Source organism: Portunus trituberculatus, chromosome 46 (assembly GCF_017591435.1).
Source record: "Portunus trituberculatus isolate SZX2019 chromosome 46, ASM1759143v1, whole genome shotgun sequence".
NCBI lineage: Eukaryota > Metazoa > Arthropoda > Malacostraca > Decapoda > Portunidae > Portunus > Portunus trituberculatus.
This window is the reverse complement of record NC_059300.1, coordinates 31,259,870-31,283,953: the sequence shown is the minus strand read 5'-3', so window position 1 is coordinate 31,283,953 and position 24,084 is coordinate 31,259,870. Positions and strand designations below refer to the sequence as shown.

At 44.2% G+C, this 24,084-nt stretch overlaps 2 protein-coding genes across 4 annotated transcripts; one reads left to right on the top strand and one right to left on the bottom strand.

Moving 5' to 3' along the window:
- The first annotated feature begins 6,006 nt into the window (after positions 1 to 6,006).
- Positions 6,007 to 16,310, top strand: LOC123520257 (arrestin domain-containing protein 17-like). Its single transcript, XM_045282367.1, is given in 10 exon segments — positions 6,007 to 6,613; positions 7,393 to 7,518; positions 7,667 to 7,832; positions 8,239 to 8,513; positions 9,371 to 9,585; positions 9,785 to 9,967; positions 13,486 to 13,677; positions 14,128 to 14,163; positions 14,165 to 14,285; positions 14,944 to 16,310. Coding segments are annotated over 10 exon segments (1,575 nt in total). The 5' UTR covers positions 6,007 to 6,525; the 3' UTR covers positions 15,117 to 16,310.
- An 834-nt stretch (positions 16,311 to 17,144) lies between these two features.
- LOC123519930 (epidermal retinol dehydrogenase 2-like) lies at positions 17,145 to 23,346 on the bottom strand. 3 transcript variants are annotated; one of them, XM_045281643.1, is made up of 9 exons: positions 23,160 to 23,346; positions 21,248 to 21,393; positions 20,803 to 20,892; positions 20,208 to 20,315; positions 19,600 to 19,731; positions 19,201 to 19,330; positions 18,914 to 19,028; positions 18,167 to 18,292; positions 17,145 to 17,906 (listed from the first exon to the last, which is right to left on the bottom strand). In XM_045281643.1, exons 2-9 carry the CDS (start codon positions 21,383 to 21,385, stop codon positions 17,855 to 17,857), a joined length of 891 nt encoding a protein of 296 aa, XP_045137578.1. In that variant the 5' UTR covers positions 21,386 to 21,393; positions 23,160 to 23,346; the 3' UTR covers positions 17,145 to 17,854. The 3 variants fall into 3 exon arrangements, with proteins under 3 accessions (XP_045137578.1, XP_045137580.1, XP_045137577.1); XM_045281645.1 differs by having other exon boundaries at positions 23,216 to 23,239; XM_045281642.1 differs by lacking the exon at positions 23,160 to 23,346 and adding an exon at positions 21,589 to 22,005.
- Between the last annotated feature and the right edge of the window lie 738 nt (positions 23,347 to 24,084).

Below are 24,084 nucleotides of genomic sequence, written 5' to 3'. Positions count from 1 at the left end.
GAATTGTAAGTGTCAAGAGAAGAACGTGTGACAGATGGAGGGAGACCATATAATAGTTTTACAGTGAGGGAATACGAGCAGGGTGAAGAAAATATGCGCTAAAGGAACTGGCTGTGTAATAATAGGAGGAGGAATAAAACGTAAGAAAATGAAGATTGGGAAGAAAAATGCGTGACTCTACAGTGGTGTTGACAAAGAGAATAAGAAAAAGAAAGACAAAAGAGGACAACAGTGCGTAAAGAAGTGAGAGAAAGAAAGAGAAAAGGACACTACATATGAAATAAAACAAATGTGACAATAATTAAGAAAAAATGCGAAAAATATGAAAAACCTACATGAACTTTTGGAATAATAAGAAAAAAAGCAATTATTTAAACCAGAACATACCAACAAAACCTACGTGGATTACAATAGTGGCTTAGAGTAAATAAAGCACGTCAGCACAGTACAGAGAGCGGTGTAGTGAAGGCTGACTGACCTACAAACAGCGGGAACCAGGACTGTGCTGAGGTGAAGTGAGGGGAGGGGAGGGGAAGGACAGCTGGGAGTGTTGCGTTGCTCCTGACGGCCGAGTGAGGGGAAGGAGCGTGAGGTGAACCAGGAAACGTGTGGCGAGTGTTCTGAAGGTGAAGTAACCAGAGAGAGAGAGAGAGAGAGAGAGAGAGGGGGAGGAAAGGGAGAAGGCGTTGTTCCACTAAATGGCCATAAGAGGAGAATATCAGGTGACCTCGAACTCTGTCTTGGCCATATAGTCAAAGATACGCCTTCCTCTGCTGAGCCATGCAATTATTCCTTCGTGTGACTTAGTTCAGAAGTCTTATTTGTTTATGTATTTTTTTAATTTACTTGTTAGTTTATTTATTTATTCGATTATGTATTTATTGATTAATTTGCAACAGAATATCAACAACATGAAGATATTTCGCTTACTTCTCAGAAAGCTAACTTCAGAAATTCACGTTTGATATCACCCTACAGTCATGCACGATGCCCCCTGCCCAGCCTGCACTGCCTCCGTGACCGCCACCTCCAGGGCATTCGTTCCTCAATAGGTGCAGGTCCTTCCCCCTTCCCTTCCCACCCCCAGCCATCACGCGTATCAACCCTTGACTGACCTGATCTCACCACAACCCTCACCCCTCAGTGGCGTGAACCCGCTAGGTCTCATCCCTCCATGGTCGTCAACTGTTAGATTGTTGCTGAGTTGAACGTCTGGCAAATAATGTTAAGAAGAGTAGAATCATTATCGTAAGAATAAATAGGAGAAGATTAGCAGCAATCTTTTATGAATAACAGAAACAGGATAGGTGATGATGACAGCCTTGTGGAACATCACATTAATAGATTTAGGAACGCACTGGCCGTCTAACACTGCAGTCATAGATCGGCCACAGGGAAACGTGTGATGAGGTGCAGAGCGATGCATGGAAATAGTTTGAGGGAAGCTGAGGGGCCAGCCACCACTCTACACAGTGCACACCTCACCACATTTTACAAGATTTCTCATCTGTGTGTCTTTTATTTCCACGACCACCGTCCGCTAAGGGCAGAGACGCACCTTAATTGTATAGGAATGACCTCTTTTCTTTAATTTTTTAGGTCTCAACAGAATCATTTGATCATTCCTCTCTGTTTCCTTCTTTCCAAGTGAAGCTCTTTCATTATGCAACTGACACCTCGCCTTGCTTAGTAAAAGTCTCAAAAGTCTCTAGTGTCACTGTGTTCTCCTCCTCGGCATGGCTCTAGCTACTGCAAAGGGAACACCAGTCACATATAAAAGGAAGCGACCGTGAATTACCTGATTTTATTCTTGACAGCCGAGCACACCTGTCCGCCATTGTTGCTTCTTGTTTCATTGTCTATTCCTTTATTTCATCGTCTTTTTCCACCATCAGCAGTTTTGCCTTCTTTCCTCATCGTTTCAGCCAACACAGTAAATGCTGCAGTTCTGTAATGGGCAAAGCAGACGATCTTTAAGACGTGATGTGCTTATTTTTGTACCACGAGTAATATTTTATGGTAATGGAATGTATAAGGTGTGTGTGTGTGTGTGTGTGTGTGTGTGTGTGTGTGTGTGTGTGTGTGTGTGTGTGTGTCATAAATGATGTTTAATAATGATGATAGGGCGTATAGTATGTGTGTGTGTGTGTGTGTGTGTGTGTGTGTGTGTGTGTGTGTGTGTGTGTGTGTGTGTGTGTGTGTATCTTGCCATGCTATCCAGGGAGGAAGGAGCAGCTCACTTGTTGGATTAATCAATAGCTGGTCCCTGATTGGCTCTCGCTGCTTCTCTGCCCTGCCGCCTCGCCAATGAGACTCCTTGCAGACGGCGGCTGTGAAGGGGCTCACGGGAACACACACACACACACACACACACACACACACACACACACACACACACACACACACACTGTGGAAGCGTTGCCACAGATACTCAAAAGCTGTGTAGTTGTGACCTACGTAGACTGTGCTGAGAGTCGTACAGGTGTTTATGTGTGAGCGTGAGTCGTTATGCCCCTACCGGACGACCTAGAGAGAGAGAGAGAGAGAGAGAGGGGGTTATTGTGTTATCATATTTATTGGCGTCTGTCTTGCGTGTTTTCCATGTGTGTTTTTTTTTTTTTTTTATTAATATTTTTTTCTTAAGGTTCATAGGATTGTTTTCTTAGACCCATTTTTTTCCTATTTTTCTCTTTTTTTATCCTTTTTTTGGTTCACAGGATAATTTTATTAGACCTATTTCTATATTTTTTTTCTTTTTTACTTTTTGGTTTTAGTTGTGTTTGTAAAGGAGTGTTACTTTTGAAATGTCAAATCTACTAGTGTATACTGTTTGTTGTTGTTGTTGTTGTTGTTGTTGTTATTGATTGCTATTGTTGTCGTTCTTCTATACTTTATCTTCTTCTTCCTCTTCTTCTATACCATCTATACCATACCTTCTTCTTCTTCTTCTTCTTCTTCTTCTTCTTCTTCTTCTTCTTCTTCTTCTTCTTCTTCTTCTTCTTCTTCTTCTTCTTCCTCCTCCTCCTCCTCCTCCTCCTCCTCCTCCTCCTCCTCCTCCTCCTCCTCCTCCTCCTCCTCCTCCTCCTCCTCCTCCTCCTCCTCCTCCTCCTCCTCCTCCTCCTCCTCCTCCTCCTCCTCTCTTCTTCTTCTTCTTCTTCTTCTTCTTCTTCTTCTTCTTCTTCTTCTTCTTCTTCTTCTTCTTCTTCTTCTTCTTCTTCTTCTTCTTCTTCTTCTTCTTCTTCTTCTTCTTCTTCTTCTTCTTCTTCTTCTTCTTCTTCCTCTTCTTCTTCCTCTGCTCCTTGTTCTTATTCTCCTTCTACTCTTTCTCCTCCTTCTCCTCCTCCTCCTCCTCCTCCTCCTCCTCCTCCTCCTCCTCCTCCTCCTCCTCCTCCTCCTCCTCCTCCTCCTCCTCCGATCCAACAACCTTCAAATTCAACCTGATGAAGTTTAAAGATCTGCCAACAAATTAAGAGTTCTGACCTTGCTTGGCGGAAGGACTGAGTCAAGGTTCCCCGCCCCGCCCTCTACCTACTCGCCCTGCCTGTTGCGTGACCCCCAGTGCTCAGCGTGTGTGCGTGTACCGTAGCTGCGTGAAGGCCGTGCTGCTGATGTCACGGCTGTCTTTGGGAACACTACACGACTTTTCATTTCACTCTTTTGCTGTTACTTTGTGAGTTAGGTATGGCGTGTTTTGTTGTGTTTGCTTCACTTTGTAATTATGTTTTTAGTTTTTCGTTTTCTGGTCTTTCTTTCTTTCTTTCTTTTTTGTTTTCCTTCCTTACTTCTTTCTTTCCTTCCTATTTCGTTCGTTTTCTTCCTTCTTTTCTTCCTGTATTCCTTTTTTTCCTTCCTTCCTTCCTTCCTTCCTTCCTTCCTTCCTTCCATTCTTTCCTTCATTCCTTCTTCGTTTTTCTTCGAACCTCCGTATTATTTTCCCTGCCCCCCTTCGTCTCTCTCTCTCTCTCTCTCTCTCTCTCTCTCTCTCTCTCTCTCTCTCTCTCTCTCTCTCGCAAAGACCTGAAAAGAATATTTTTTTTGTCCTTGTCCAGTTTTTTTATCCTCTTTTTCTTGACCCCATCTTAGTCTGCTCACCTTTCTCTCTCTCTCTCTCTCTCTCTCTCTCTCTCTCTCTCTCTCTCTCTCTCTCTCTCTCTCTCTCTCTCTCTCTCTCTCTCTCTCTCTCTTTTTCCTTTTTAGTCCTTCGTTTGCTCAGTTCTTGCTACCTTGCCTGCTTCCTCTCCCCACATGACGTGCGAGGACAGAACACGCCAGGAGTCAATTGTTAGATACTTTATTCAATAGTTGGTTTCCTTTCCCTTCCGACTCATCTCTGATTTCTTCCCCCCTTCAGCCTTCTCCCAGCCACTATTCCCTCCGTCCCTCCCTCCGTCCATCCAGGTTGCATGCACAGGAAAGTCGTGACGGAACCCTTAGCTATTACTCTTTGTTCTGCCCGCCCCTCCCGGCACACACGCCTCCTATACTGGCTGTCCCTCCCCTTGCTATCACGCTAAGGTCTGTGACTCTAACCACAATTTTCCGAGGCCATGGAGATTATTAGCCGGGTTTTCAAGAGTTTTTTTTCATGTTCACAATGTAAAAATCTTGTTACTCTATCACTAGAATCATAGAAACAGTCTTGAAACCTGTCTCATTTCAACTAGAACCTTTTTAAACCAGCGGAGGTGCACCTAAGAAGTGTTTCAGAGTGTAGGGTGCACGTGTTGGGTGTGCGTGTGTCCTGGTTTCTTGCCGCTGTGTCCTGTAGTGTTCTGCTGCACGCGGCTCTTGTGGAATGTATGTATGATTAGCTACCTGACTGGCTAGCGATTATGTATTCGTAGTTGTGTGTACTGTACCTAGTGAGATACCCACGGTTATATTGACGTCACTGGTGCCTTCATGCGTCCAGCGAGTGGTTGGGTATTCAGAGACACTTTGCTCTTTCACCTCGACTGTTTTCAAAGGTTATATGCAGAGATGATTAACCGGGTTTTCAAAAGTGTTTCTCCTGTTTGTAATGTCGAAATCATGTTAATCTGTCACTGTAATCATAAAAGCATTCCTTAAAAGTCTTGTATCTTCATTTGTAGAGACTTTTGGTTAATATGTTACCGGATTCACAAAAGCATTCCAAAAAAACGCTTCTAGCTTTAACAATAGAGGCTTCTGACGTGGTGAAGGCGAGCGATGGAGTGTTGCAGTATTTGGTCCTTACGCGTCAGTTTGCAAGAGTAATTTGGTTTTATTATCTACTTTTGTCATTTTGGCCATAGTGGTGAAAGTTAGCGGGGTGTCTGAATTAAGCCACGTGAAAGTACAGTCTCAATTTTTCATTTTGTTAGGTTATTTGTGCTTTGGTCATTTTCTCTCACATAAATTGTTCTAGACATGTTCTTTTGTGTGTGTGGAAAGGTGTGTGTGTGTGTGTGTGTGTGTGTGTGTGTGTGTGTGTGTGTGTGAGAGAGAGAGAGAGAGAGAGAGAGAGAGAAAGTAGAGTTGTCTCACACACACACACACACACACACACACACACACACACACACACACACACACACACACACACACACACACACACACACACTCACTCACTCACTCACTCACTCACTCACTCACTCACTCACTCACTCACTCACTCACTCACACACACACACACACACACACACACACACACACACACACACACACACACACACACACACACATTTCCTGGCAGTAGTCATGCATAAAATACAGGCAGCGAGGCACAGCAACAAGTGAAGTTACTGATCGATCAAGACTCTCTCTCTCTCTCTCTCTCTCTCTCTCTCTCTCTCTCTCTCTCTCGTGTAGTCGGGTTCTTAAGAGTGCCTCTCCTGTTTATAATGTAGACAGAAATCTGTATTAGTATGTCACTGGAATTATTAAAACTACCTTAAAAGAAATTGTGTCACTTCAACAATAGAAGCTTTTGAACGTTGTGTACCTAAATGCGGCGCGGAAGTGTTTCAGGATAACCTCATTACTTTGTCTTAACGCTTCACCCTCAACGTGATCCCACTGTGGCAATTGGCAGGCGGACTGTGGAGGTCATTGTGATTCCCACTACGCCGTGACATCAAGACAAGTGGAAAGTGGGAAAGTGAAGTTAGTTGAATGAAAACAAGTGACAGGTTCTCAGACACACGTGGCAGTTGTGAATAAACGATAGCATAAACACGGTTGTTCTGATACTTTGAGGAATAAGTGAAAAGATAAGAGATTAATGACAGTGAATGACAAATAAATGATAAATATTGTAATGTTAGTAATTTGAAGCACGGTAACACTGGACGCGTGCACAGAAACAGAGGCAGTAGACTACCATGCACCATATCACGCCCTCACACGTGCCCCTGCTCTAGTGACGTACCCCGAGTGTGCAGTAGCGCCGCCACCCTCCTCCACTCCCTGCGAGGTGTGAGCGAGGGGTCGGTGTGGTAGGGGTGGTGGCGGCGTGGCGGCGGTGGGCATGGGTGGGGCGTGAGGCGATGAGAGGCGTGCCACATGCCGGGGGCAGCGTCCATCGCCTCCAACATGAAGATGAAGGCGAGATGGCGCGAGGCGGTGAGGAAACTGCAACTAACAGACTGGGGTGAGTGTGGTGGTGGTGGTAAAATAGTAGTAGTAGTAGTAGTAGTAGTAGTTTTTACGTTTACTTAGGGATTTACGTAGGGAAGAGGGCCAGCCAAGGGCAAAAAAAAGAAAGTTAGAAAAAGGCCCACTTGAGCGCTGGCTCTCCAAAGACTTCAAAAAGTGCCAAAACCGTCAGCCAAAATTAGGGGAGCAAATGCCTCGATACCTCCCTCTTAAAAAAAGACAAGTTGTAGGAATTCGGAAATACAGATGCAGGGAGGGAGTTCCAGAGTTTACCAGTGAAAGGGATGAATGATTGAGCGTACTGGTTAACTCTTGCATTAGAGAGTTGGACAGAATAGGGATGAGAGGAAGAAGAAAGCCTTGTGCAGCGTGGCCGCAGGAGGAGGGGAGGCATGCAGTTAACAAGATCAGTAGAACAGTTACCATGAAAATAGCGATAAAATATAGAAAGGGATGCAACATTTCGGCGGTGAGAAAGAGACTGAAGACAGTTAGTCAGAGGAGGGGAGTTGATGAGACGAAGAGCTTTAGTAGTAGTAGTAGTAGTAGTAGAAAAAGAGGTCCGTTCGTAATGCACAACAGTAGTGTCAGTAGTAGTCTTCGTTGACTATGGTGCAGCAGAAATAAGTGAGTATGAAATGGGTCTGCCATCCTTCACAAAGCTTCCTCTGAGAAATCCTTCATCTAGAATGGGAAACCATGGCAGTACTAGTAGTAATAGTAAATAGTAATGTTAGTATTCACTGTTCATTGACATGATCCTTTCCTTCACAGACACGCCGATGCTGCGTCCCAAGAAATTTGAAATCCGGTTTGACGCACCGGGAGCCGTGTACTTCTCAACGCAGACCATCACAGGCAGCGTGCTGCTGGAGGTGACTGAGCCCATCAACCTGAAGGGTAAGGTAGAAGTAAAGGGGTGAAATGTTACCTATGCCACACTTATACATATATCATGCCTCCTCCTCCCCACATTGCTCTTCTCTCTCTTCCTCCTCCTGTTCTTCACTACAGTGCACCAGTCTCACTCAAGCCTTGTGTCTCACAGGCGTCAAGATGCGGTTCCGAGGAGAGTGCTGCATCCACTTCTCTGACTACCCAACTCAGCTGCAGAAACTGAAAAAGGGTGGAAAGTCAGCGGGCAAGAGACTATTGAACAGCACCTCTTCCACCTCCACCACCTCCACCAACACGTGGCTGTCCCAACAGAACGGGTGAGAGAGAGAGAGAGAGAGAGAGAGAGAGAGAGAGAGAGAGAGAGAGAGAGAGAGAGAGATTCCTCCATTTGTTCCAGCACGGGTCAGCTGCAGATGTTGAGTTTGCGTCTACATAATAGCAGTTGTTTTCATTTACATCTACTGTGTCAATTATATGATTCAGTTTTTGAATGGCTGCCCTCATCTACACTGAAGAAAAACAGGAAATGCTAAATTCATCTGAACACAAAATTATGAGGAACCATAAAGACCAAATTGGACATGACCTTGACCATGAAATCAGCTAATGATGTCTGCAACACCCAGGGTATTTATTCAAAACTTTGACATGAAGGATGAGACAGGTTAGTGTGTTGATGTCTAGATGTGACCCTCTTATCCTTAACTTTGGTGTACATTTCAGACACGCACGTGGCATTGTCAACCCCGGCTACATCCCTGACAACCCAGGGAGTGATGATGAGCAGAACGTTGGAGGTGGCAACAGTGGTGGCAGTAGTAGGAGTTACAGCAGTGACAGGAGGAGGGGTGAATGTGGGCGCATGACTCCCTTGTCACGGCCCAGGTCAACAGAAGGTGCGTGGCTGGAGGGCTCCTTCAAAGGACCCCGCCAACACTACCGGGCACAGGAGACCTACTTTGACTGCGAGTTTTACATTTATGGACACAAGTACCAGAGTGAGTAGAACACCTTTATTGGCTCTCTCTCTCTCTCTCTCTCTCTCTCTCTCTCTCTCTCTCTCTCTCTCTCTCTCTCTCTCTCTCTCTCTCTCTCTCTCTCTCTCTCTCTCTCTCTCTCTCTCTCTCTCTCTCTCTCTCTCTCTCTCTCTCTCTCTCTCTCTCTCTCTCTCTCTCTCTCTCTCTCTCTCTCTCTCTCTCTCTCTCTCTCTCTCTCTCTCTCTCTCTCTCTCTCTCTCTCTCTCTCTCTCTCTCTCTCTCTCTCTCTCTCTCTCTCTCTCTCTCTCTCTCTCTCTCTCTCTCTCTCTCTCTCTCTCTCTCTCTCTCTCTCTCTCTCTCTCTCTCTCTCTCTCTCTCTCTCTCTCTCTCTCTCTCTCTCTCTCTCTCTCTCTCTCTCTCTCTCTCTCTCTCTCTCTCTCTCTCTCTCTCTCTCTCTCTCTCTCTCTCTGAGATCTTCGACCTATGTTTACCATCAGAAAGATTTATGTTTGGGTTCTTTTGTCAGTCAAGGCTTTGGGTCAGTGAGTGGCAGTCAAGTAATTTGAATTCTCTGTTGGGATTCAATTTAAAGCATTAAAATTTATTTGTTTAAGTTCTTTCTTTCCTCTCCACTGTCCTGTATTGCCCTTCTGAATGGATCTTCCACTTAAAACTAGTAATTCTTAGTGTCATACTAAGAAAAAGTAATACATGATCCCTTATTGCTGTCATCATTGTGATGATAGGAAAAATATCTACCTGTTCTAGAAAGGAATTGCATAGTACGTACAGTATTACTGTGTAATCTGCTTGTTGTTTACTGAACAAAACACAAGTGAACTCAGTGTGTTCCTCATGGTCCTTTCACTACCTCTCAGAGGATGAGAAGGAGCTCCTTCCTGCTGGCGAGCATGAGTTCCCCTTCGCCTTCAACCTGCCTCCCAACCTCCCACCGAGCTTCCACAGTGACAAGGGCTTCATCACTTACACTGCCATTGCCATCCTGGACCGTCCCGCTGCAGCCAATCTGGTGCAAAAGGCTGGCTTCAGCCTACACTCCATCCTGGACCTAAACATGTACTCCCAGGCTTCGGTGAGCACTGGTACACTTCCACTCTACACTGGCTCACAAAAATATTTAAAATCTATTAGAAACTACTATAGTGAGCAAACAGATCCTGCATAAGACCATATACCCAACCCCAGTGTCGTGTATGAATGATTCACAAGTCATCAAGCTTCCTCACCTTCCCAAACACACCAGCTGAACTTGCCCTCCCTCCTCTCCACAGTCTTCATGTAGCCGCAGCAAGTCCAAAAATTTGTGCTGCTTCTGCTGCCAGACTGGTCCCATCACTTTGGCAGCAAGGATCCCTCGCAGAGGTTACGTGCCTGGGGAGAAAATCTACGTCACAGCTGAGGTGGACAACATCTCCTCCAGGAACACACGCAAGACCAGGCTCCTTCTTCTTCAGGTGGGTTGTCATTTTTTATATCCAGTTTTATTTTAAAGTGAAGTTGCAACAGATGATGGAATGACAATGGAGCTGCAAGCTTTGTCATTGTAATAGTAGTGCAATCATGGCCAGTAGCTAACATTCAACTGTCACTTCTTTGTTGAGCTGTTATTGGCTGTCTTGGTGCCTCGTGTCTGCCAGGAATCTATTAGTTGTTAGGTTTTGTTATGAGATTGTTAGTAAATCAGAATACTTTGGCTTGAAGCATGTAAAACACAGTAAGTGGATGCAGAATGCTATTCACCTTATAACTATGACTGTGCTGTTTGTCAGGGAATTGATTTACTATTCCATGCATGAATGGTGTGTCAATTAAGAATTGTTCATTAGGGTATTTTGCAAGTTTCCTGTTGCTTGAATTACAGTAAATTCAAACACTTCCTCACACACATTGTATTGCAGTCACATCATGATATTTATTGCCTGAGTTAACCCAATAACGCCTGAATTCTTTTCCCATCTTTGTAAAAAATATATTATGGTTTCTTTTTATCAATATTGATGCCGTTGACATATTTTGGATATTTATTTTTGCTAAAAGTATTTCATATAGATTTTACGTAAGCATTACTAAATAGTTACATTCGTCCGTCATTAGACAAAATACAGGCAACCCCCGTTTAACGTTCCTAAAAAACACTTTGTTAAGCGAAACTTCGTTAAGCGAACCGATTATAACAAGTTTAACCCCTGACTTGAACTTCCACTGAGAGTAAGCAAAGCGAGAGTGCATCATAGTACGGTGAAAGGTTTAATGAAAGTAAAAATTATGAAGTTTAACATTTAGGCAGTTAAATTTAATTTAAGTCATTATAATGTACACTAATGTATGTATGTACGTAGCTTTATAATGTTGATGATCTTAAATTTATGAAGGGAGGGAGAGTGAAACGGGAAAGACACTAACCGGCAACCTGTGGAATGTAAACAAAGGGCGCATCATTGTACCACATACAAAACTTATGTACCACATTTCCACAAGGCTTTCCATTTTATCCATTGTAGAGTCACGAGTTCAGGTGGTTCTTTTAGATTGCAAGGAAGATACAGTCTCACCAGCCTTCTTAATAGTCTGCTGACTTGAAAATAGTAGAGACAGTAGATGGAGTCAAGATGGTGGCCAGCAATGCTATAGTTTTCTTGCCTCTCGTGTCTGTGCTTCAATTCGAGAGTAAGAGACTTCCTGGTCTTCTTAGGAATGCTAGGCCACATTGCAAGGAGTTTTGGTGGTAAGTTGAGCGAGTGAAGACGAGCTGCTGCTGACGCTGTTATAGGAGTGAGTGGTGCGTGTTGTCTACGAGAGGCTTGATCTTGATCTTGATTCTACAGGTGTCCCAGGATTTCTCCTGAGGCAGGCCTTAGTATTTGCAGCTGCTAGTGTATTCAAAAGCTTGTCGGCTTGCATGATATGGCAGGGCTTTCAAACTTGGAAAAAATTACCTGAATAAAAATTCGTTAAAGCGAGTTTGGTATTCGTTAAATGAGCAGATGGTAGTAAAATGAAACCTTCGTTGTAGCGAAATTTCGATGTGTAAACCTTCGTTAAACGGGGGTTGCCTGTACTACTTATCAATTATATTAAATTTTCTCATGTTTTCAAGCTCTTTATGATAAAATACGTATGTTTTTCAATAAGAAGACATTAAAGAAAGTAAAAACTTTTATTTCACCATTGAACTGATACAAACTAGTGTAGTGTTGTATTCAGGAAATCTAAATGAAAACAAAAAAATATCACAAGCGCCAAAACTAAAAGCAATATTTTATGAATGCAGTGTGAAAATGTTCCTTTATCATCCTGAATTCATCCGTTGAAAATATGTGGACATGAAATCAAATGCATATACATATAACTAAATAGATTCCTAGGAGGTAAAGAAGTGATAATCATAGTGGTAACACAGGTTATGGTAATATAGGTTATGGTGATTGTCATAGCTTCAATTTTCTTTCTACTTTGTATGGAAAACAAGGAAACAGTTTTTGTGTTTAGTGATGCACAGATGCACTTTGCATTTGTTACAATAGTACACTGGAGCAGCTTTGCAGTTTGAGTTTTTGCATCTGCCTCTTTCCATTACCACTGGAAAGTGGTTGTAGCTGTCAGTTCTGATGACATCTTCAGGAATGGATTTTGTGGCAGGGGAACGTTTCTTTTTCTTTGTGAATTCTGTAGCAATGGCTGAAGCAGATGAAGGGCGACCTCTCTTTCTTGCAACAGGATTCTTACCTTCTAGTAGAAGTGATTCTGCTACAGACATCTTGAACTCCTGGAGCATCATCATGTTAGTCTTTGGGACAGCAAAGTCTGCACAGTCTCTCCGGTATAACAACAAGGAGTTCACAAGACTAACGTCCAGAAAATGGAAGAATAGCTTATGGTAGTATTTTTTGGACCTGATGTGGATTTTATAGAGTCCTAAGAGTGAGTCCATCAAGTCTACCCCACCAATAAACTTATTATACTCCTTCACAGCTGCAGGACATGGGATTGTGATGACGTTCTTGTGCTTTTTGTCATAACGCTTGCATTCATCTAGTGGTTGTGCTGAGGCAAATGCTGATAGCAGGTGGACAGATCTATTGTCCATCCATTTCACCACCCGGACCTCAACATCTTCTACCAGGTTTCTCTTTTCTTGATATGAACCTCTTCCCTTCTTCAAAAGTTCTTTGTCACTATCAAAGGAAATACCTGGAAGTCGATTGAGTCTAACAGTCCCCAGGCAGTAAATTTGTCTTTTTGCTAGATAGGTCATCAGATGAAATGAGGAGAACCAGTTATCAAAATATAACAAGTGATTGATACCCTCAGGAATGCATTTTGCCAAGTGCAAAACTACATTGGAACTGGCTCCTAAATCTAGTTCACCTTCAACTTGAAGGATTTTGCCAGTATATATCAAAAAGTCATACATGATACCATCTACTCCACATCTTCTTGAGGCAGGGAAGCACCTCTATGGCCGTAAAATTGAGTACAGTCTATACCTGTTGCAAAGTAATTTCTTTGGAATCACGGACGAAGTTAACTAAATAGTTACATTTAAAATATTGAGAGTAAATAGGCCTATATTCCAGTTATGTAATCAATAACGATACCTATACAATCAGTAAGAGGTTATTATCAATGAATAATGATATTTGGCATGTATCTCACCTGGATATGTGGTAATAGGCAGCAAAACATCAAGCGTTGCTTCCCTCTCCGCCACCAGCTGACTTCTGGTTAACAAGAAGCCAGTGTTTCCAGATCGGACTAACCAGCGGGTTTTAGATCCCATGAGTACTCTCAGTAGATTGTAACGATAAAGTTACATTCGGTTGTTGTTCCATACTTTCCGTATTTTCTGCATATAATTCAAGGCATTTCAATCGTAACTAAATTGTCACTGTCGTCTGTTTAGGGTTAAGGTTCTGTTGCTGGTGAGCAGGAGTCCCTCTGTGGCAGTGAGCACCATGTGTCTGTATTTCAGGTCATCACCTACATCATGCCCAACGGTGTGAAGGAGGTGGTGGAGGAGCGGGTTGTGAAGGAGGTGGTGCGGGGCATGATCCCTCCTGGAGAGTCTGACATGTGGGAGGCTGTGGCCCTAACTGTACCGCCCTTAGTGCCAGCTAACGTCCACCTCACCTGCCGCCTGCTGGACGTCCAGTACCGCATTGATGTGAGTCAGGCGCTTCACTCACTGTGGGGAGTCACTGTCTGTCATGTGAAGTACTTAAGAGTCTAAGTAAACTGTCTTTAGCCGAGGTATGGGGTAAAGTTCTAGGAAGGGAATTGTAAACAAAGCTTCACAGATGAATCATGCATAACCAAGCTGCTTGACGGGTTATTTTCCATGACAAGACTTATCCAGTGAATTATAGAAACTGCCAGCCTTCATGATAATGATGATGACTACCACTTCTTGGTGACGTCATGTGTTGGTGAGAAACTCAGTAAACACACACACACACACACACACACACACACACACACACACACACACACACACACACACACACACACACACACACACACACACACACTCCATACATGAAATTAAGAAAAAGTTATATGAAGAACATCATAATAACACACTCATGCTCCTGACTCCTGGCTGGCTTTGGAACAGATGATCCTGGAACCGCCACTGCCGTCTGCAGACTTGAAAGGTCAGCATGCCACTCACTATTGGGTCAGTACCGCTGCGCAACCGTTTCACCACCTTCCTGCCGCCCGGTGAGACACGCCGCGCCTCGGGCCTCCCAGGCATCAACTACAGCAACTTCCGTGAGTACCAGACCACCACGCCACCAGTCCTCTCTACTTCACTCTTCCTTACTTTCTGCCTACACTTTGGCCTCTTCAACTCAACCTGGTGCTTATGACTTGTACGTACTTGTCTCTGCCATCCTGCTCTCCTTTCTCATTTCATTCCCATTCCTGTGTGACTCCCATATAACCGATTCCCCTTTCCCGTCTTACTTGTGTGTAATTTCAAAGAGGGTAGCAGATCAGATCAAAATTCTCTCTCTCTCTCTCTCTCTCTCTCTCTCTCTCTCTCTCTCTCTCTCTCTCTCTCTCTCTCTCTCTCTCTCTCTCTCTCTCTCTCTCTCTCTCTCTCTCTCTCTCTCTCTCTCTCTCTCTCTCTCTCTCTCTCTCTCTCTCTCTCTCTCTCTCTCTCTCTCTCTCTCTCTCTCTCTCTCTCACAGCACATATTGTTTGAGTACATAGTTGCTTATGTATTAAATATAGCAATAAATGTTGAGTAGCTTTCTCATCCCTAGTGCATGGTAATTGTAGTAACTGCACCTAGATTGTGTGATTTTACAGTCAATGTAGATAGTATTTTCTGCACCACTTGGGTATATGGAAAGTCAATGTTTTATCTAACAGTATCCTTGTACAAACTAACCCCAGCTTTCTCCTTCCCGGTTGATGTGTGTAGCTTTTTACTGGTTTGGCGAGTGTTTCTTCGGCTCGGAGGCGCTAGAGAGGCAGTACGAACGAATCACGGGAATGACGGAGGACTACGGCCCCCAGTTCAGTCCCATCACGCCCTTTGCCCCAAAGTACATATGCTACACTCCTGGTAACAATGTGGATGAAAATGTTCGATGACCCAAAGAAGGGGAGACTTTTGGAATGACACTGAAAAGAGATGCTTGGCAAACTGAAGGAAAACTCTAAGAAAGAATGACTTGTCTGAACTGGTGTGTGCAAGACCAACTCTCCAAGCCCTATACTGGAAATAAGGGGAGTTATTGTGTGTGCTGTGCAAGAGTAACCCCTTCTGTCTTAACAAACAAAACGCAAGTGAACAATTTGTTTTTTTTTATAAGTGGAAGGAAGCACCATTCAGTTGGATTGCAAGGTTACAGCAGCCATTTGCAAGGGAAGATATTTATATACCACAAGTTAGAAGTCTTCAGATACATTTAGAATGAGTTAAAGAAAGTGACCTTTGTCAGTAAATGTGAGAAGAAAAGTTTATCTATTTTAGGTATAAAAGATTCCAGTCTCAAGTGAGAATTAATTCTTGCCATTCCGTACAACTATAGCAGTGCATAAATTTTCTTGGCATTGTAATGATCCTTCATGAACATGCACTCCATCATGGAAATGTGTCATTGCACCACTACTTCATCATTCATTCTGAAGAAGGGATGAATTATGATGAATTAGAGTGTAATGACATTTCTTTCTCTTCTTGGGAAATTTCTTATTTTCTTGCCACCATGTTATTGTAAAAGCAATCAATGTCATCTGCAGTTTTGTGTGGAGGCTGCAGAATTTTCCCTCCAGTTATTGTCTTTATTCCACTCAGAAAGCCTTCCACTCACTGGCTTACACGCACTCAGATATTTGTAAGGGATCTCAGTCAAGACAATGAAGCTTAGTTCACAGCCCCTCAACCAGTCTGTCAGTCTCATTGAGGAGGAAAGCTCCCACACTCAGTCCTCAGTCTAATCAAGATGACAAGGGGAATCATTATTAAGAGAAACAAGTACAAAGATATCTCTAAAATAATTACGTACATGTGTTGTTTTAAGTATACAAGTCTTGTAATTTTTATCATGGAAGATTGAAAATTAAAGAAATTGCCAAGAACCAGAAAATCATGGAAATTATTCATTACTTGTGATAATTTCTAAGTAAAATAACTGGGGAGATCTGTAGATTGAGGGCTTTCATTTTTATCAATATGAGCCAAGAATTCAAGAATTAATTCAGAGCTTTAAGGAATGTACTACAGCAACATTGAACATTTCCAGTAGCTTCGTGAAGTCGCGGTGTTCCTGTGTGGTGGTTGGTGGTGCCACTATTGCTGTAACAGTGGAGGAACATCAGTGTCTTTGTAAAGCAAAATTTGCCTTCCTTAAGAACCATTCTAATTACATATAGTGTTATACATACGTTTTGTAAGAAAGTTATTATGATATGTAGAATTGTCTGTAGCTCTTTTTCAGGCCCTAGCCAATATTTTTTTTTTTTTTCATATAAATTAGTTTTGGAATATGTTGACAACATTGTGATATGATACAGCAGAATGTGCATCCTCCACAGCCATCAGGCAGATGGACTCAAAGGCTGCCAGGTAATGTTTCAATTAAGTTGCTCAGTACAAGGTGACTCTTCTCATCTTGCCATATGACTCCTGTGGTGTGATAAGAACAGAACTCATATTGAGCTATGGATATTTCAGTTTTAAAGATCTAATCCACTTTTTTGTGATACTAGCATAAGTCATTTACAAATAAATATAAACTAATACAATCATAGTATTACATTTTCATATACTTTAGCCTCTTTTTGGCATTTAGTCATGTGTACAAAAGTCCAACAACCTCTCTGGACAGCCACGTGCCATCTAGCTCAGAGCCAGTCCAGCTCATGTGGGAAGGGAGGATGAGGAGAGAATATGAAGAGAGACTCAAGTGAGAGATGAAGAACTCGAAATCACAGGAGGCACTAGGGACTGTGTGTGTGTGTGTGTGTGTGTGTGTGTGTGTGTGTGTGTGTGTGTGTGTGTGTGTGTGTGTGTGTGTGTGTGTGTGTGTGTGTGTGTGTGTGTGTGTGTGTGTGTGTGTGTGTGTGTGTGTGTGTGTGTGTCAAGACTCAATGATTAGGAAATATCAACCCTCTGCAAGCACTCAAAATGTGTATTTTATTTCAACGCATTTCTTCACACATTTAGAAACATTAGGATAAGTACATCTTGATTCCTTTATGGAAACATTGTAAAAACAGTCTCTCTCTCTCTCTCTCTCTCTCTCTCTCTCTCTCTCTCTCTCTCTCTCTCTCTCTCTCTCTCTCTCTCTCTCTCTCTCTCTCTCTCTCTCTCTCTCTCTCTCTCTCTCTCTCTCAATGAATGTGAACAAACACATATTATGCAGACATGACAACTGGACAACTAAATGACAACATCAGTCACACGCGTATGTTTAGTTTTTCACACATATACTTTGTTTATTAAGGCTACAATCTCTCTCTCTCTCTCTCTCTCTCTCTCTCTCTCTCTCTCTCTCTCTCTCTCTCTCTCTCTCTCTCTCTCTCTCTCTCTCTCTCTCTCTCTCTCTCTCTCTCTCTCTCTCTCTCTCTCTCTCTCTCTCTCTCTCTCTCTCTCTCTCTCTCGTGTTTGAGGAAGCAGTATGGTATGCATGAGGGGCAGTGATGGCGCCCTTAAAGCGTGAGTCAACCGTTATTCAGAATGGCAAGAATGAATCGATGCCATGCCTTGTGTAGTTCTGATAGTTCCAAGTCCTATCAGTCATTAGAAGAGATTGCTTGACCTTTGGCTCCATGCTGATTGGTGCAAATGAGAAGCTGGTTCATGGCTGTGCTGTGCCTGGAGTGCCTCACGACTCCATGTAGTCTCCAAAGAGGCGGCGCAGTTTTCTGGGCAGTACCCTGAAATGTAGCACAAGAAGCGAGGCCTTAACGAGTGACGTATTGTACAACAGAATGCTGCTTTACTTAATATGAAGGAAACAGCCAGGCAAAGTTGTGAAAGAATGTCCTCAAAAGTCCTTCAATAAGACTGTTTCACACTCAGATAGGGGGAAGAGAAAGGCAAAGGTTCCTTGATACCAACCACTGTCTCACATCACACTGAGTACAAACTACTTTATCAAGTATACTGAATAGAATGTTATAAATATTAGACTTACTTGGAGAACACCATGAAAGGTTTGAGTTTCTCCGGAAGAAAAATTTCCTCTTGGTTTCTCCTCACACCTCGAATGATCCTTGCTGCAGCGTCACTGGTGCTCAGGACTTCAAAGAGCCACGGGAACCTGAAGATGCACGTCAAAACAGTGCATGAAACAAGAGTTCATTTCAACACACCGTGGATGCAGAAAAGAAAGTGTGTGTGTGTTATCACTTTGTGCTCGTACCTCACTCATAGCACCTACTTCATCAAGAGTAGCTAGATACATTATAAGTTATTTCACAAGTAATAATAAAACACGAACGAGGAGGGAAAGGTATTGTACATTATGTGTGTGTGTGTGTGTGTGTGTGTGTGTGTGTGTGTGTGTGTGTGTGTGTGTGTGTGTGTGTGTAATTCACCACGGTCGTCTCCCAGCTGGTCACCCAGCCAGTCTTCTCCATTACGGAGCGAGCTCAGAGCTCATAGACCGATCTTCGGGTAGGACTGGGACCACAACACACTCCACACACCGGGGAACCGAGGCCACAATCCCTCGAGTTACATCCCGTACCTATTTACTGCTAGGTAGTAGTAGTAGTAGTAGTAGTAGTAGTAGTAGTAGTGTGTGTGTGTGTGTGTGTGTGTGTGTGTGTGTGTGTGTGTGTGTGTGTGTGTGTGTGTGTGTGTGTGTGTGTGTGTGTTCAGCCCGTTCCTACATGAGTTACAAATGAAAGACCACAAGTGATGCAACCAGACGCATTACCTCAGGTTTGGGTTCACGTCGGAAATGTTTGAGATGAGGAAGGGATGAACGGCAGTCACACGCACCCCGGACCGCCGCTCCATCCTCATCTCTTCCGCCAGCGCTTCCGTCATTCCTAGAGAGAAAATGAATAATTAAAAACTCTGAATACTGACAAAGAATGACCATGACTGTAAAAAGAAGAAGGAAAACAAGGATTAAACCACACATTATCAAGATCAAAGCATCGATGGCGGGAGAAACAGAGGTGGCCAATGAAGGACAAGAAGGAGCACACACTTTCTTACCCTTGACACCAAACTTCGATGCACAGTAGGGCACCACGTTCTGCCTGCCGATGTAGCCCAGCACGGAGGAGATGCACACCAGGTGGCCGCTGTTCTGCTTCACCATGTGGCCCAGGAACTCCCGCGCCACCTGCATCACATACACACACACACACACACACACACACACACAGGTTAATTAGGTGAGTGATTCTTTCTACATTCATAACTTTTTTTCAGCCACTCCAAATGTGTGTGTGTGTGTGTGTGTGTGTGTGTGTGTGTGTGTGTGTGTGTGTGTGTGTGTGTGTGTGTGTGTGTGTGTGAATTCCAGCATATCTTTTCTGCGAGTGTAAAATGATGTGTTTGAGGTAAGAGGTGTCGCCATTGTGTGAGGGTAACCAGGCAGTGTCGGCTCACCCACAGATTGCCCAGGAGGTTGACGCTGACCATCCTCATGATCTCTGCTGGGGAGTGGCTCAGGAAGGGCTTGTAATCGTACGTGCCGGCGTTGTTGAACACGTATCGAGGATGGCCCACCTCGCGCCGGATCTGTATACACAAGGTAAGCACATCAAAACATTTTCAGCATATTTTCAGTTCAGTATCCCGTCGCTCCTTCCGCGAGTATCTACATCAGTTTGTCCTCGTGACTAGCCAAGCTCTTCACGTGTTTCCCGCTGTAAAAAGAACTTGTAACAATTAACATGTGAATGGCCATTGCCTGATTCATTCATTAGTCTTATAGCTCTTTTTTTATTAAGTGTTCTTCCTTCTTTTGACTTTGTACTTGTTGAAGACACGTTATTATTGTTGTCAGCCACAAACCTTGCTTGTTGCTTGTGATTTGCGCTCTCTCTCTCTCTCTCTCTCTCTCTCTCTCTCTCTCTCTCTCTCTCTCTCTCTCTCTCTCTCTCTCTCTCTCTCTCTCTCTCTCTCTGGCGTCATGTTATTCTCTGCATTATTATTTGTATGCTTGGTCCTGCCTCCGTTGGAGCAACCCTTAACACAACTCAACGTTTAGTCACCTTGGCGGCCACGGCGGCCACATCCTCCTGGTCAGACACGTCGCAGTAGTACGCCTGGGCTTCGCCTCCCTCGTTCCTCACCAACTCCGCAGTCGCATAGTTTTGCTTCTGTGAAATAATATAAACACGTGTGTAAGGAGATGCACGGAGAAATTATTCTGGTGGAAATAATGATGATGATGATGTTACTACTACTACTACTACTACTACTACTATTGCTGCTGCTGCTGCTGTTGCCATAATAATAATGATAACAATAAGAAGAAAAAGAAGAAGAAAGGAAGTAAGGAGAAAAATTGTAATATGTGAATGTCTGAATGATCGACACATTTCCCGTTGAATCATGGCGCGTGAATCCTACGAGAGTTTACCTCACTCGTGGAACTGCCTGCAAGCACACCTGGTTTTGTTTCAGCTATAGTCGACTGTTCCTTGCCTTTATTAAGGTCAATCTTTCTTATCAACAGAATACGTCCATTACATTTTGAGAAACAAGTGTCTTTTTAGACGAGTACAGAAGCACTGATGGAATGGGAAAGATGGGAGAAATGTTTCGAGATGGTAATGAATGAAACAAGGAAGACTCCACACCCACCTCGTTGATGTCCAGTAAGATAAGTTTGGCCCCCAGGCGGGACAACTGCACCGCCAGCTCACGCCCCAGGTTCTGGCCGGCACCGGTCACCTGTGTGTGGTGTGCACGGCCACAGGAAAACAACAGGATCAGCTGACGTGCAATAGACACTCACTACGCTACAGCTTAAGCCACAATTCACAGGAAACCATGCATGCTGAATACCAACCCTCTCCAGCAATGTGGTGTATACTGCATGCACCCCAACATGTATACTATGTATTGTTTATGTACATGACTTTGCTCTCCACTTGATTCAATTTTCACACTTAGTCACAGTCTACGAGTACACTACACTCTACAGTCTACACTACAGCACCGTGGAGCGCATCGCAGAGTACAACAGTATACAGGAGCGTCACGCTTGCCGCTACACAGGCGTGATCGCCGCACTGCCACCACCCACCAAGACAAGCTCTCCGGCGAGGTTCTTCTCTTCTGGCGGCACCAGCAGGCGGAACAGGTCCAGGCCGAGCAGCACCATCGCCTTCAGGTTCAGCACAATGAACCCCAGCATCATTGCAGCCGCCTCCCATACCCGCATCTTGATCCCTGAGCCAAGAAAACACAAGTATGTGTCCTCGTGCGAGGATGAGGACGTGTGTCCCGCGGGAATGTGCCAAACCGCGGGCGTCGCACCATTGCCCTGAGACTTGCTTCACGCGGGCAAACGGTGAAATATACTATGTGTATCATTGTTAGCACACACACACACACACACACACACACACACACACACACACTTACATTCCCTCTGCTCCTCGTTGGAAAACTTGTTAAGGAAGTGAACCAAACGGTCCTTCTCTGTAACCCGCAGAGGAACGTGACCATCAACGACGCCTATTCCATTCTGCTCGGCACTCCAGCCAGCGGCAGCGGCAGTGGCACCGCCAACCTTAGTGCCAGCGTCAAGCTCCTCCACTCGCCCGCTCATGTCGAGGGTTCACTACTGAATTAGCGTCGCTACTTCTCACTCGGCTCAAGCTGCTGTTTCACGCAGTTAATCCCAGAAGGGCTGAAGGCATCATGCCGCCGCCATGACTCGAAATACTTAAAAACTTTCCAATCATGCTGATTTTCGACCTGTCAAAGGAAACCCACCAGCCCAATATGGTCTGTGGTGCATGGCGTCTTGACTTGTTCTCCACTGCACTGCTTAAGAACCTTTGAAGCATTGACAGCAACTTTTAATATGTCCTAAATATAATTCGTTTATTTCTATACAACAGTTTGTCCTTGCCTCAGAGTGTGCCTTGTAACCGTGGAAAGTCGGTCAGTGTGTGTGTGTGTGTGTGTGTGTGTGTGTGTGGAGAGAGAGAGAGAGAGAGAGAGAGAGTGGACAAATTTCAAAATTCCTTATGATTTGCGGTGGATGAATTTAGCACAGCAGTGAGTGTGGCGGTGGTGGTGGGAGTTGGTCGTGGGGCTGAGGCACGCCGTGTGAACTCACTTCATGGCGGACTATTTCATCATTTGCATTTGTAATTTTGTGCTAGATCGTTATCCGTTATCGAACATTAATGCAAAGAAAAATGAAGAAAGCCCAACCTTCCAGTGGTTAATTGGTATCATGTAGCGGAGTGCATCACAAACACACACACATTGCTTCATGATTCGCCTTGCAGTCAGCGTGAGGGTGGTGTATCATGCATGCATGGCAACACTTCAGGGTAAGATTGAACTATTTTATTACGTAACATGCTGATACGCACGTACTACATTCACATGATGACTACAGTTGCCTGAACCCACGGGGCTTACTGTACTGTGTTCTTTGCAGAAAAAAAAAGATACTTGTGAAATGATGTAGGTTAGTGAAAGCGATTAGTGCTCATCATACTCCTCCCTCACTCACCAACCTGCTGATAAGGCTGTCTGTGTTGCGATGTAAAGAAAATGTGGTAAGAAAGGTGTTGGTGGATGGTTTCACTGGTGACACACCGCAGCCATATAACTGCCTGCACCCCCATCCCCCCTTCCCTTCTGTACGGTGCTGCTCTGACTGTACCGTGTGTCCAGGCCTGCACACCATAAACTCGAGGGCGGCAGCGCTGAACGGCAGTGCGTCAGAAAGAGCCATGCAGCCAGTGGCCACACCAAGGTCACTGGAGCAGCGGGACGTGCACTCCATGACTCCGTGTCTTTGCTTCCCAATCCACTGGTAGTACAGTACTATATACCAACCTGACTATCAGCCCACTCGTTTCCGTTACTCAGGAAGATTGTTCAACACATCACTCTACACCGCTAAAGGGGCTCCTTCACACACACACACACACACACACACACACACACTATAACAACTAGCACTCCCTCACCCCACAGCCGCCACGGCACCGACCGGAAGACACGCCGCACCTCACACTCGCCGCACCTCAGATATCACTGGAGCTGCCCAGCCTGCCACTTCTAGTTGCTGGACCGGCTGGCTGCTCAAATATCGCCTTTCATCCTGTTCCTAAAGTCATTCGCTTCTAAACACACCTGTCATGATAACCGTGACTCAGTGTGCCCTTGATGGTAGGGTGAGGAGGGAGGAGGCTGTGCTATCGGTACTATCTGTGGCAGACACTTGATAACACTAAGGTCAACCCGTGGCGAGACTCCCCACTGATATCAAACTTATCGCGTTGTTTGCACATTTTATTGGCCTTTGCTGAATATATAAAGGATCGTTATGGCTCCGTTCACAGATGACTGACAGATGACAGCCTTGTGAGGGTGGGCGGCCAACACGACGAAAACAGTGTTGATAAACATTACTTTTAACCCGCTCGCCTCACCTTGACGTAATGCATGTGCAGTGTGGATGAAAATATCAATTAAGTTCCCCAAGATAACTTAGAGCTCACAAGGCATCAGCTCAAACAAAACTTTAGTGCGTTAAGATAGAGACATTTGAGAATGGATACAATATTCATAGCTGAATACAAAATAGACAGGGACGAAAAAAAACATATGGTAAACAAAGATATATAAAAAAAATTGATGTGAAGACAAAGAATGTTAGTGTGTGGGCGGCCCACCTTGCTCCTCTCTCAACAGTATACAGATCAGTGAGTCTGACCCTACCTGAGCTTCCACCACCGTCAAGATTGTTGTATATACAGTACAGTACGTGCTAGGAAATTTGTTTTTGGGGGGTTGCTAGGAATAAATACTGCGTAGGTATATGGCGGTACACTGTCAGTGGTTCTCGTAAGATACAGTTAGATCTCAAAGGAATATTTGTAACACGATTGT

Coding starts and splice junctions, on each gene's coding strand:
- LOC123519930 (XM_045281642.1), bottom strand. CDS start 21,775: ATGAGCGGGCGAGTGGAGGAGCTTGACGCTGGCACTAAGGTTGGCGGT. Junction 19,029..19,200: donor ATCGAAGTTTGGTGTCAAGG/GTAAGAAAGTGT, acceptor TTTTCTCTCTAG/GAATGACGGAAGCGCTGGCG. Junction 18,293..18,913: donor GACGTGAACCCAAACCTGAG/GTAATGCGTCTG, acceptor GTGCATCTTCAG/GTTCCCGTGGCTCTTTGAAG.